General features: G+C 59.3%; 1 protein-coding gene across 1 annotated transcript; it reads right to left on the bottom strand.

Moving 5' to 3' along the window:
- Nucleotides 1-259: 259 nt before the first annotated feature.
- On the bottom strand, nt 260-13,671 carry SLC5A5 (solute carrier family 5 member 5). Its single transcript, XM_074939275.1, has 15 exons — nt 13,026-13,671; nt 10,839-10,904; nt 10,361-10,412; nt 9,721-9,788; nt 9,135-9,289; nt 8,430-8,570; nt 6,255-6,384; nt 5,559-5,647; nt 4,947-5,059; nt 4,598-4,668; nt 3,669-3,755; nt 3,150-3,355; nt 2,136-2,239; nt 1,123-1,238; nt 260-644 (listed from the first exon to the last, which is right to left on the bottom strand). The coding sequence occupies exons 1-15, from the start codon at nt 13,395-13,397 to the stop codon at nt 429-431; spliced, it is 1,986 nt and encodes a 661-aa protein (XP_074795376.1). The 5' UTR covers nt 13,398-13,671; the 3' UTR covers nt 260-428.
- Between the last annotated feature and the right edge of the window lie 300 nt (nt 13,672-13,971).

Genomic DNA, 13,971 nt, shown 5'->3' with positions numbered 1-13,971 from the left:
TGTCGCTATGTTAGCAGCCAGGAGGGGCTGGGCAGCTCTAGACAAGGCCCTGCTCTGTCACAGGCACAGGGCTCAGTACCGTGTGGCTACTGCCTTCCCAAACCCACCTGGGCTTTGCCTGCAGCATCCAGGTAACTTAGTGCAGCCTCTTTGCTGTGTCAGCCTCTGCCCGGCCAGTCAGAGCCACAGGCACCCCCTGGAGGGGGAGGGTGCAGGGTGGGGGGTGCTAGAATACTCCCCCCAGAATGTCCTTGCTGGGGGAATGTGGAGGGGGTGGGCCAGCCCAGGGCTGCTCTGTCCATTGCTCCCTCACTGGGGTGGGGGCTGGATTCGTTCCCCTCCCCGCATGCCGGCTCTGGGGCGATGGGGGCTGGCTGAACCCAGCGCAGCCTCCCCTTTGGGCCGCAGCTCAGCGGCGCTGCCCAGCCCTAGACGCTGGTCTCTCGCAGCAGGTGGCAGGAGCCGGCGTCGACAGGGTGGCCGAGCCAGAGGAACTCCTCGGAGTCGCACTGCAAGGGGGGGCCCGTCTCCAGCTGCTTCGCCAGCAGCGCCCGGTCGGCCTCCTCGCTGCCCGTGAGCCCTGCCAGCAGGAACGTGGAGGAGCTGAAGGGCTTCTTCTGCAGAGTGGGGGAGACCCCTGAGTCCTGCGGGGGGAGAGCAGAGATGGGGCTGACGTGGGGGCGGACACTGGAAAATGTTCCCCCCCCATTACGTGTCCAGCGCGAGCCTCCTGCCCAGCACGGGCTGCCCGGCCAGCGAACCGGCCGTGCCGTGTGCCACGAGTGACACACTCAGCCCAGCTCCTGGGGGGGAGGCGACCCCGCTCTCAGCCCCCCAAGCCAGGCAGACCATGCGAAAGCTGCCTCCCCTGAAGTGAGCCCTGGGGACACCCAGGGCAGACACCCTGTGGGACAGGCGGAGGGTCCCTGCTGGAAACGCCTGGCTCTGGTGCCTGGCCAAGGCCGCGCTGGTTCCCTGCTTTGCACTGAAGTGCGGTTTTGCCCAGAGATGCCCAGGCAGCCACTGGGCTGCAAACTGGGCTGGCGGAAACTTGGCAGGGAACAGGGAGAGAGAACCTTCCTGCCCTTCCCCGAGCACCAAGCCCCACCCTGACTCTGTTACCTTGGTCAGACTATCCTCAAAGGGGTTTTTCCCGCCCTCTGGGGAGAGCGAAGAGGTCTTCTTGATAATGTCCCACCAGAGCACGCCCCGGGGCATCTGGTTCCTCTTGGTAGGACCTACCAAAAAACAATGAAAAACAGATGGGCAAAGTCCCTGTCTAATGACAACTCTGGCTAAACAAGACCCCATGGAACAGGGCAGAGCAGTGCCTGTGCCAGTCTTCGGCCACCTCCGACGCCCTCCAGCCCTGGCGGACGCTGAATCGCCTGCCGATGAGGCCAGGGAGCATTCTCCCCATGTCACTGATGAGGAAACTGAGGCACAGAGACCCCAGACTTGCCCAAGGTCACATGCCGGGTCCATGACAGAACTGGGAATGGAACCCAGGAGTCCTGACTCCCCCTCCCAAAGTTTAATCTCAAGAATATCCTCCCTTCCCCGGTGGGGGCCTGAGGTCAGGTCGCTGTCCCAGGCTTCCACACTCTGCTAGTCTCCAGGAGAAGCTCGTTTGACCCTCTCCATGCGTGGGGGCTCGGTCCAGTCGTGGTGGTGATGGGACAAAGATCCTATCCTTCGTAGGCTGCCGGTGGTGACAGCTGCTGCTGTCCGAATGCTGGCTGGGCTATGGGACACGAATTGGGGGGCAGGGTATCAGCCCAGCTCCCCATGGACATGTGTCCGTGGTATTGTCACTCGTTGGCAGGCTCCGCAGAGAGGCCAAGGACTGAACTGGCCACAGACACTGAACTATCCGGTTACCACGAGAGGTCACGGCTGGGACAGCCCATGGGGGAAGCCTGCTCCTTCACCGCCCCTGAGCTGTGGGCGCCCCACGCGTCCTGGAGGCTTGTCTGGCCCTTTGCACCAGTGCCACATTCTCACTAGATCATCCAAATCTGCCCCCCTCTCTCCTGCCCTCCACCCAGTCCCAAGCTCCATGGGATGCCAGGGACCAGCCCAACATATGGCACCCCTGCCCGTTGGCTGGGCTGGCACCTCGCAGCAGGCATTACCTGTCAGGTAACTTATCAGCACCCCCACCACCACAGTGGACAGCGTCCCCAGAGCCCCATAGTAGAGGTAGGACATGGCATAGAAGTCATCGGCAATGGCCGACCTGTGAAGGAAGTGACATCGTAGTAAGGCAGAGGGAATGATATCGTGATTGGCTAAAGAAAACCATGACCAGGTACATCTAGGCTGGTCAAGGAAGGTTCTATTCCTGGGGGTCACCAGGGCTGAGACTTGCTCACCCCCTATTATATGGTTGCCCTACCTTCCCCGCAGTCCACCGGCCTGGCTTAGCGCCCTGTGACCTCTGGGCTCGTAGAAGGGAATGTCCTCGGGACAGGGCTGAGCCTCGCACTGTGAGCCCAACAAACCGGAGGTCTGTAGGTCCTACCACACTGTCAGTGCGAAATACAAATACTGCCAATCACAGAGTTGCCCATCTGATGAGGTCGGGGCTTTGCAGGAGGAGAAATCAGTGTCCCATATTTTGTTGGTTTATTTACCCGATCTACCCCAGTCCTGGACCAGAGCCATCACAGACGGCATGCAGCCAAGCCCCTCTGTCAGAGCTCTCCACCCATGCACCACGGCCCAGGGTCAGGGAGCAACTCTGTCTCCGAACCGGACTCCCGTCGGAGAGATTCAGGCAGGGAGCGAGTTCCCCTGCTGTTTGCAACAGCTCCCCTCAAAGAAGCTCCATTGTGAAACTAACAGCCACCCAGGAGGTCTTCAGAACATGGCTGCTGTCGGCTCCCAAGCTCAGGAACAGACCTTGGGAGAGTAGCAGTGCCACCCAGTAACCACCCACCACCACCGCAGCTCAAACCCTAGAGGACAATGGGTCTGAACCGAACCTTCAGCTCAGCGCACCTCCAGGTGCTGGGAGAGTTCAGACCCACAGGTACGCTTGCAGGCTGGCCCTCATCTCTTTCCTGGGACAGCCTCCGATCCAGGCAATTCCCAGCCCTGGGAATATTCAGCCCCTGCTGGATTGGTTCCCTCATTCCCGGCCTCACCTTTCCAAGGGTGCAGAGACGTTCCGCGGAGGCAGGGGTCCCAGGACGATGGTGCTGTTGATCCCCTCGGTAGCATTGTAGAGCGGGCACAGGTCTCCGTAGTAAGGCAGCACTCCCATGGTGTCTTCACTGGGTGGGTAGATGGTGCCCCCCACCGCCACCCAAAAAGAGAGGACAAAACCAGACCCCAAGCCTGCAAAAACCCCCTAGAAGCAGAAAAGAAACAAGGATTCAGCCAGAGCCTGGGCAATAGACATTCCCCCACGGCTCTCGGGCATCTCCACGCACACAGCTGGGTACCTGCTTCTAGGGCCAGCATCTTCCGGGTCTCTCGGGAGCAACTGGAGACAGGCACCGGCAGCTGGAGTTGAACAAGGCAGCTGGCAGCCCACACCCACCTACAGCCCACAGCTGCCCCTGATCTCCCACTCCCTTTGCTCCAGAGCCAAGCCGAGCACCAGCTCCCCAATTCTGATGCACTGAAGCAGCCTCCTTCCCCCCACCGTGGCAGGGACTTACGACTGTGTTGCAAACGGGTATGAACATCCCAAGGATGAAGGCTCCAAGCAAAGGGCCACTTATCACTCCCATGACGGTGAAGGAACCCTGGAGAGATGGAGATGGGGTGGAGGTCAGCCAGGATCTGGATGGGGTTTGGCACTCAGGGGCCCGGGAGGAGAGCAAGGCAAGACTTTCCCATCTCAACTTTTTTTTTTTTTAAATGAAAAATCGATTTTTCAACAAAGGGGAGTTTTCAGGAGAGAATTTCCATTTTCATGGACAACCAAAAGTGGTTCCCCCCACCCCCCAACATCACAAAATAAAAGTTGGGTTTTGTGGACATTTCTGTTTTCTGTTAAGAAAAGTAGGACAGGACGGGTGGGTTTTGACCAGCTCCTGTCAGGAGGGTCTGGCCTGCCTTAAAAACCTCATGCACTTGAATGAGGGGACTTGAGTTTCAGCTTGATCCATCTCCAAGCTACGTAGCTGCAGCCCAACAGCTGCTATGGGATCCTGCCGCTGAGGGGCACCTGAGAGCCATGATCCCAAACTCCAGAGTGTTGGCACCAATATATTCATCACCGGTGCCGACACAACCCCAAAGTTTTCCCAAACTTTGGGAAGCTTCTAGTCTTGGAATCCCAGTGGGAGATGCCCGGAACTTGATTTTCAGAGGCTCCGTTGACTTCAGATGGAGCGGTTGATGCTCTGCAGGAGATGGGGTGGAGGAGCATAGGGCCAGGGGGTGGGCGACAGGGTACAGAGCCCTTGGCTGGCAGACCCCTACGTCATTGCCACCTCGACAGCTCTTCCATGACTCACGTGAAATGAGCCGGAGCAATGGGGACCCAGTGCAGTGGATGGACGGGGCCCAGGGACAAAGCCTGCGGATATCGAACCAGCACCCTGGGGCATGGCACCATCTGGGGGGGCAGGAGGAAGCTTACCTGCAGCACACCGCCTCCCAGCAGGGAAGACAAGGCAGCCACCGTGATGCAGGAGATGCCGTAGATCAACGCTGAGGGATGGAGAAAAAACAGCCTCAGGCCAGGGAAGCAGCCGCACCAGACCCACCCCCTGCAGGGGGCTGAGGCATGGTGGGGGTGCGGGGAGCAGCTTGGGGCTGGGGAGCGGGTCACTTTGATGTGTCTCCCCTTTAGCCATGGAGCCCTAAGCAGCCAGGGTGAAATGCACCGCCAGGCGGAGGGCCCAGGCAGCCGAATGCCGAACTTTGCCGCTGCCCCATCGCCATGCAGCCAAATGCAAGGATCCTCCCCCCCCCAGCCCCACACTTACAGAGTCCCTTAGAGAGGAGGGTGAGTTTCTGTGGCGACAGGGAGGGCATGTTGGGCTTGACCAGGTCTTCCACGGTGACGGCTGCCATGGCGTTGATGCTGGTGGACGCCGTGCTGGGGAGAGACGGGGCAGGAGCAGAGGAGAGTCATGCATGCCAGACCGACAGGATTGTCATCCTCCGGTCTCCCAGGCTAGGTGGGGTTGGGCCCGGGGGAGTTTTGGATGGGAGACCAACAGGGACGTGATGTGGAGGGAGGAGTGGAGGGTGCCCTCCCCTCTGGGTCAGTGCTCATGCCTCAGCACATGGCTAGGGGGCGCTGTGCCACAGGATTAGGGGCACTTGCCCCACAGTCCTATCCATCCCCAGTGCCGGCAACCCCAGTCTGTGCCCAGAACTGCCCCTTTAGCTGCAGCTGGGCACAGCGACTTTCCTCCTCGCTTCCTGTCCCAAATGGCTGTGGGGGGTTTAAAGAGCTGACGAGCTCCACCCCATAGCCAGCTCCGAGCCGTGGAATAACAAGGGGAGCGGGGTGGGGGTGGGATAGCTGGGCCCCCAACGGAGCCCAGGGCTACAGTCACTATTGCGATGAGTTGCTGGGCTCTGCCCCTCACCTGAGGGTCCCACTGTACGCGCAGGCCAGGAAGAGACCGGGCACGCCCGGGTACTTCTCAAAGATATCCAGGACCAGGTAGGGCATGTACTGCAGGGAGGAGACGGCCATGTTACAGAGGAGCCAGAAGCAGGGAGGAGGGGTTATTTCAGAGTGAGACTAAACCCCCTCTTCTAAGGAGAACTGGTAGGGGGTGGGGGAAAGGACCCCCTTGGAGAGCAGCTTAAACCCGTCGACCAGGACGCAGAGAAGGGGATGCCCCAGAGACGTGGGTTAACAGCAGAATATCAAGCGCCGGGCATGGCACCTCCTATCCCAGGAGCACTTTGCAAAGCATCAGCCCTCCTTTATAGATAGGAAAACTGAGGCACAGAAAGGCGAAGGGACCCACCGCGGATCAAGCCAGGACTAGAACCCAGGTGTCCTGATTCCTAGTCCTACGCACCAACCCCTAAGGAAAGAATGCAGGTGTCCTGCTTGCCAGGCCTGTGCTCTGCCCACAGCCTCTAAAGAATTAATGATCCACACAGGGGCTTCACCAGACGACCTGTCAAGCTCCCTCAGTTTGGCCTCTTGTCTCGATCTCTTCCACCCGGTCATTATCAGGGCAGTTCCCCCTGGCTGCTCAAATAGCCCTCAGTTCACTAGAGCAGGGCTCCCCTGCAGCAGGGACAGAGGCCAGCCAGGCCGTGGGTACCTGGTCGGGGGCAGAGATGTATCCAGCCAGGAGGGGATCGCAGTCCTTGTAGAGCGCAAACATCACAATGCCACAGCCCACCGCGCTGGAGACGATGAAGAAGAGGCCCACTTGATTGACCAGCAGAGCACTGCGAACACATGGACGGCAGAGATCACAACCGGGACAGAGCCAACACCACACAGTGACGTCCGGCCAGGAGCCGGCTTTCCCCTCCGCCAGGCTTGGGCAGATCCACTGTTTGTGCTGGCTCAGCAGCCCCAGTGGTCTGTGTTCATCCCCCACCCCCACAGCAGAGGCAGGGCAAGCTTCCCATGCCCTCAGGCTGGGACGGAGGTGCCCCATTTCAATGGGACGTGGGTGCCTAACTCCCAGAGGTTCCACTGTAGGGCCCCCCAGCAAGGTGCTCTCCTCACCCTGACCCAGAAGTTGCACTAGAGCCAGACAGAGCCTGTTGCTTTGGGGCACTAGCCTGGTTTGAGACGCCCCAGGCCTGACCTGCAGAGGGGCAGAGCACCCCCAGGCCAGCCAAAGCCAGTGGGCACCCCAGGGGCTCAGCACCTCTGGAGGTCAGGCCCTGGGCACAGCAGGTCAGGCATGTATCCAGCCTCACCCTTCTCAGCGCAGGGCTCCGCTTGAGCTCCCCAAAACATGCCCCAGCTCGAAGGCGGGATCCCGGCCTCCAAGGGGAGCCCTCCCCTCTCCACACCGGGCAGAGCCCCTTGGCTGCCCCCACGCTGCGCAGAGCTCAAAGTAATCCCAGAGGGCTTGGCCCACAGCCCGGGGGGCTCACAGCGAGATCCCCTCTAACACAGGGCCCAGCTGCAGGGCCCATGAGAAATCCAGGGGCTGGGGCTGGCTTTGCAAAGAACAACAGTCTCCTGTCACTGGTGCCTGCTTCCCCCAGAGATCGGTGATAACTACTTGTAGCCTTCCAGGCTCTGGCTTCATCGATGGCTTCCTGCCACTGCCCGGGTCCCTGGGAGACCCCGGGATGGGACAAAGCTACCTGAGGAATGAACATCCTACCTGTTTATGGAAGAAACCAGAGCTGCAGGGTTACTCAGCAAAAGCCACCTCCACTTCCTGGCAGAGCTACACCCTAGCCTGGCTCCCTGGCAGCATCTGTCTGTTGTGCTGACCTACTTAACTCTGTGACCACTGCCTTGATCCAGGAAGGATCCTTCCCCTGACTCTCCGGCTGGGAAATCCCCTCTTGGCTTCCACACGAGTGCTGGTTAGCTGGGACACTTTCCTCTCCGCAATCCCCCACCACTCCCCACTCAGAGCCTGACAAAACTCCAGGGAAGGTTTCCTCTCCCCCAACCCCCACCATGCAAACCTCAGCCCTGGCTGAGGCCTCTCCCCCGCCTCCTTTCCCCATCACTCAAGTGGCTCCTCACTAAGCTCCACCCCAAGCCAGCTAGTCCCCATGGTCACATTTCATCCTTTACTGCAATGGGCTGGGGAACTCACTGCCACAAGATATCACTGCAGCCAAGAGCTTTAATCTCTGCTGGTTTGCTGCCCCTGCACGAAACGAGGTTCTTGGAACAGGCACAACCTCAGCCACCGATAAGTACGGGCGGGCTGGTCCCAGCGCTGGCACGGCCAGCCGGGTGGGGCAGCTAGTCTCCCCCAGCCATTATCAGAGCACTGGAGGAGGCCAGGGTGGGTTATCGGTGCCTGATGGATCATGGCTTGTGTCTATAGACTCACACAGGAGGAGGGGCATAAGGCTCCGTGGCAGCGGCCACGTTGATATTAGAGATACCGGTATCGGGGCAGATAGTAGCATGTACGAGCCAATAAACCCCAGACAGATCGTCCCCCCCGCACAGTGGTGGATCAGGAGGGACGAGGGCACCTGTGTCCCACCTGCACCCTGGGCTTTCCCATGCCAGCCAGGAGACAGGTCAGGGGATAGAGGCGTGTGCAGTTAGACCAGACGATCCAAGGTTCTAATCCTGCCTGCTCCATACGTGCAGTTTTACATGGCAGCACTGGATCATAACCCTTCAGCCTCCAGCACTGGCCGCAGCCACCCTGAGGTGACTCAGACAGGGTCCCGCTTCCTGCATCCCTCTGTGCTGAGTTCCCCAGCAGCCTGGCTCTCACTTCCCTAGGAAGTTAAACCCTGCTTCAGTTTCCCTTTCCGAAGCAGTGGGGACTCACAGTTTTGCCTCATTCTCCGTCTTGCAGGCCACGTAGCGCTGGACCTGGGCCTGGTTCACGCCGTACATGGAGAGCCACACCATGGTGCCCCCAAAGGTGAAGGTCCAGAAGGTGTAGCGGCTCCTGGGGTCTGGGTCGAAGCTGCAGACAGAAGGGGAGGGCGAGACACAGACTAAGCTAGTCATGCAGGGGGAGAGTCTCCCAACACAGACTATTTTCCCAGCCCCATAAGTGAGTGTGTGGGGTTGGGGGGAGGGGCCCCAAGCATCTTGGCAGTTCCACCTCCCACCCCAGTCATGCTGGGACATCCCAGTGTAACGGGCTGGCATTTTGGTGCTGTCATGGTACAATGAACAGCCGGGAAGGGTCACACGGCATTGCTGTGGGAATATCCCACAGGGCCCCAGTGTGGGACACAGACTGCCAGCCCGGAGAATCGCCCCACTAAAAATGGAAACTGGCAGGGAAAAACCCTGGGGCAGACAGCAGCCCTGCTCAGCAAGGACACCTCTGTAGCCAGCATGGGGCTGGTCCCAGGTCTGGGAGGGGAGTGGGGTCTAGCAGTTAGAGCAGGGAGATGTGAAACAGGACTCCTGGGTTCTCATCCGAGCCCTGGGAGGGGAGTGGGACCTGGAGATAGGAGTCCTGTGGCTCAGAGTTAGTGGGTTTCTGGTGGGAAAGGTCCATGCTGGGAAAGGCACCTACTCGAGCAGGTTAACCCTGGAGTGGTTGGATGCGATCTCCAGGACTGCTCCAGGGCTGTCCACAAGCAGTGTCCCCTGGATCAGGATGGCAATGAACCCAGACAGCATCACGAACACCTGGAACACATCTGTCCAGATGACAGCCTTCATCCCACCCTACAGAGGGAGAAGAGGAGGGTCAGTGCCCTGGGCGGCCAGCACCAAAGTGACATCACAGAGCCCCCAGGAGCCAGAGCCTGGGCTGGAGCAAATCGGCACCGATCCGTGGACGTCAATGCAGGGACACTGATTTACACGGGGTGGGGCCCTGGCCCCAAGGGTTAGCTCATCCCAAGCCGGGTAGGGACATGGCCCAGTGAGCTAATATTCCCCCTCGTGTCATCGCTGGTTTGACCTGCCAGCGGATTGTGGAAGGGCCCCGCAGGCCACAGGATGGAAGCCCCTTTGCATTGGACACAGCACCAGGATATCCCAGGCAAGCCCCATCCCACCCGCCTGCTCATCTCTCTGATTTCTGGGATCTCTAGTGGAACCAGTCGAAAGCTGGAGGACAGGTGCCAGCAGAGAGGGAGGGGGCTGGTACTCACTATGGTGGTGTAGAAGGTGCAGATGGCTCCAGTGGAGAGAAGAGACGCCCAGATATCCAGCCCTGTCACTAAACCAAAGAAGAAGCCAGTCAGCTAAGAGGAGACATTCCCTGACCCAGCCGTGCGACCCGCAGGGAACCAGGCCCGGCACAGAACTCCCGATTCCCCCCCGCCCTGAACTTCGGGGCCCGGATCGGCTCTAGGGCCAAAGTTTGCAGCCCGTCAGACAGCGGTGGAGCTCACAAGAGCGAGCGGGACGAATCCCCAGCTGGCATAAATCAGCATCGCCCCACTAAGCCAATGGGGCCAGAGCCCCAGCTGGTGTACAGCGGCCATAGCTCCACGGGAGTCAGTGGGGCCAGCGGGAGTCGTGGGCTGGCAGGACAAAGACTCTGTAGCCACAGCAAAGGGAATAGAGGAAGGGCTTCGATTGTAAGCTGCTTGGGGCAGGACCCAGAGGGCAGCACCTGGCGCGATGGGGGGCTGGGCTGCGCCTTGGCACTGTGGGAAGAGAAATACTAAAGAACACCAGCCAGGCCCCTTTATTTGCACGTTCCCCTTTCCAGGTGTCGCTCCAGGACGAAAGGCACCGGCCCGAGGACCCTGAGACCAGGAATCACGTGGGGGGCCTGGGATGTACCTTGGTTGAGGATCAGCGCAGGGGCATAGATGACTATCCCTGTGTACAGCATCTGCAGGTGGAACAAACAGTGTCCCAACCCATCGTCAGCACAGAGCACTCCGAGCCCGTCAGCAAGAGCTCAGCCCCCAGCGGGATGGCGGGGGGGAATCAGACAACGGGGACCGGGTCTGGAGTAGGCCCAGCTGTTGCCCAGCCCTTGACCCTCATGCTGTTCACGTGGGCACCCCCCAGACAGAGGTACCCAGCGGGACACGACCTGCCCCATGGCGTTAGAGTGAGGCTAGACCCCCCATGCTCTGGCTCCCAGTTCTGTGCCCTACCCACTAGGCTGCACTGCGGAGCGGATCCTTTAGCTGAGGCCAGGAGAGGCGTCTGCTCAGACCCCACTATGTCATTGTACTTAGACCGCTCTGCCTGTGTGGCCCCCATCCCCAGACTTGGCACTCCATCCCAGCCGGACCCCGGGACCACGCACCGTGGCAATGATGTACTGGATGGTCCCACACAGACGAACCTTCCTGCTGAATCTCATCTCCAGGTACTGCAAGAGAGAATGGGGAGCAGGGGGTGAAATTCAGTGTGTGTGTGTGTGGGGGGGCTGCTGACCTCTTTGCTCATCTCCTCCACGGGAGGGGGCTCAACAAGCCAACCCATCTCAGAGCAGCTCCCCAGCCTCTCTCCCGGCTACCCCCAGCACAAGCCTGCTGGGACAGGCGCCCCCAGCCGCTGCTGAGGGTCTTGGAGGAGTCTGGTTCTTCAGGGGACTCAATCTAACCCATTTCCTTCCTTTGTGATGGTTTGTCTCAGCCTGTCGGTGCAGCCCCCTGCCCCCCACAACACCTTGCACAGGTGCAGAATTGCAAACCCCTTTGCTCCTCGCAGAGCAGGCTCCCCACACCCCCCCTCGGATTTACAGCAGTGCTGGGTTTGGAGGGTAACAAAGTCGGAGGGAGCAGAGTTCAAACCACGGCTCTGACCCCTCCGATGAGATTAGCACTGGCCTCTTAGGGGCTCCAGTACACAGACCCAGCACCCCTGGGACTTAGCGGCCCAAGGGTGCTGTGGGTTCACCAGCCAGACAGTGTGTGTGTGGGACAGAGAGGGGGACCCCTGGAGAGCAGCCGCCTTTCCACCACCACACAGTGAACGGGCCTCGGAGCATAAATGTGCTTAAGTAGGGAGAGAACGTCCCAGAGCTGAGCTGGTCCCGGGCACTTGGCTCAAGGCAAAGAGTGGGATTCAGGCTCCCAGATCCCAGTCCTTTTCATGATAATTGGGCACCCAAACTCCTCCTTAGCTGTCCCGTGGAAGCAGCAATCCAGTCCCAGGACTAGAACTAGGGGCCCGTCTGCTCCCCCCACCCCGCCCTTAATGCATTTGTCCTCACAACTCCCCAGCAGGGCAGGGACGGGACATCAGCCTCATTGGACAGAGGGGAAACTGAGGCACCAGGAGAGGAAGGGGGTTGGGGGCAGAGCCAGGAACTCCCAGATCTTCCGACTCCCCAGCCAGCGTGGGAACTGGCAGAGCTCAGGTTCCACAGAGACCGCTGACCCTCGGAGGTGGCTCCAGCTCTCCACCTTGCGCGTCATTGCATGGCTCGCTAATGCTTCCCCTCCAGGGACACGCTGTTTACACCACTCAGAGATGCAGCTAACACAGGTCCCAGCACATCATGCTCCAGCAAGCCAAGAGCAGGAATCCAAGCCAGGACGTCGGGTGAGGCACTTGTGACACTGGGCACTCGGTCTTTAAGGGCTGAGCTTCCCAGACAGAATCTGAGCAGGGCGTGGGAAAGCTTTGGTTGTTATGCTCAGCCAGTGGGAACCAGACACAGAATAAAGCACCCAGAGCACTGAGCAACCTCACATAGCCAGAGACAGGCAGCCAGAGACCTCCAGGCTCTGGGGAAGCTGCGATCTGCCCCCACCCAGCTCTGGAAGGCGATCACTGCCCCCGCGTCCTTCCCCAGCCCTTTGGGGGAGCATGCACCGCCTGACCTCAGCCTTCTCCCCACCAAGGCCCTGGCAGCGAGGCTCCTTTGTGGGACCCAGCAGCTGCACTGCCTGGAAGCCCAGTGAGGAGCCCTGGAGTTTGTCAGGGATAATAGCAGGGCCAGGAATCCAGGCAGCTGCTCTCCTGGGCCAGGCATTTGGCGCTTACAGACACCAGACTCCTAGTCCCCTGTTCTAACCATATCCATCCCCGAGCAGGGAATAGAACCCAGGCGTCCTGAGTCTTACCATGAGACAAGCCTGCCTCTCAGGCTGAAGGAGGAGAGGGGAAATACTGTGATCCCAGGGGGCACCGTCTGACCCCCACCCCTGTGTCCTGAGATCTGGGGACAGTGGATTTATCAGCTCCTGTTATCCATGGTGTTTATTAATGATAAGACTCTGGATGGCCAGCAGAGAGCAGGATTCCTGACCTTTCCCACTCAGCAACTAGGAGAATGTGCTTAGCAGAGCCACAGGGCTGGGCTAGCAGGGGAAGGTTGCCCAGCTCCTGCTGCCCCGTAAATGCCCTTTGCCAATCCTAGCAGCCCCTCAAATTCACAAGCACTGAGCAAACCCTGAACAAACCCACCCGCAGGGAAGCCACCCGGGAAGCCAGACACGTGTCTGCCCAGGCCTCTCTCCTGTGTCCCGCCAGGCTCCCTTACCTCGTAGGTGCTGGTCAGCCCCAGGCGGTAGAAGACGGGCAGGAAGAGGTAGGTGGTCAGCAGGGTGTTGAGCATCTGCCCCAGGCACATCCACAAGAACTTCATGCCGTAGCGGTAGGCCTCTGCCGGCACACCCAGCACCTGGATGGCCGACATGAAGCTGGCAGAGAGCGAGAGCCCCACAGGCACGGCCGACATCTGGCGCCCCCCGGTGAAGAAGTCGTCGCTGGTCTTCTGCCCGCCTTTGGAGAGGGCGTAGAAAAGCCCAATCCCCGTGGAGATCAGGAGCATCAGACCAAATACTCCGTAGTCCCAGAGGCTGAATGTTAGCATCTCCGGCATAAAAACCTCCATGCTGCCCACCTGGGACATTGAGCCAGCTGCTATCTGAGCAACGCCCCCGCCTCAGACACGGACAGACCCAGCCCCACAAGATCCCCCCCGCAAGCAAATCAACAGCTGGGTCTGCAACGGGACCCTGTGCCGTAACTTGCTGGCCCAGCGCAGCCACCCGAGACCTTTGCTAGCAGAGCAGGGGCAGTTTGGAAAGCGCCTAGATAGGGCCACAGACAGATAGAAATAGACACACAGATAGGCAGCAAAGGGCTGTAAACAAAAAAACCACTACAATTAACCAAGTGAAGGTTCACTGTGGGAGAAGGGAACAAATAATAATTATTTAAACCAACAAAAACAGCAAATTGTGTATGAAAATCAAAGTGTTTCAGAAACTGAAATTCACAGTCTGGATCCAGGACCCAGAGAGACCCACACTGCAGAAAAGTCTCTATGTTCACGGTGTCAGTATCAGCCGGGGGGGGGGGGGGGGAAGAGAAATATTTTTTAAACAAACAAAACCATCTGGCCTGGATCCTTTCTGAAAAATCAAAATATTTTACAAACTGAAACTGACCAGAATGTCAATATTTTAAAACACATGGTTAGA

This window comes from Natator depressus, chromosome 25 (assembly GCF_965152275.1).
Source record: "Natator depressus isolate rNatDep1 chromosome 25, rNatDep2.hap1, whole genome shotgun sequence".
In the NCBI taxonomy this organism is placed as follows: Eukaryota; Metazoa; Chordata; order Testudines; family Cheloniidae; genus Natator; species Natator depressus.
Note: the sequence above shows the minus strand (reverse complement) of the source record. Positions and strands in the feature narration are given on the sequence as shown.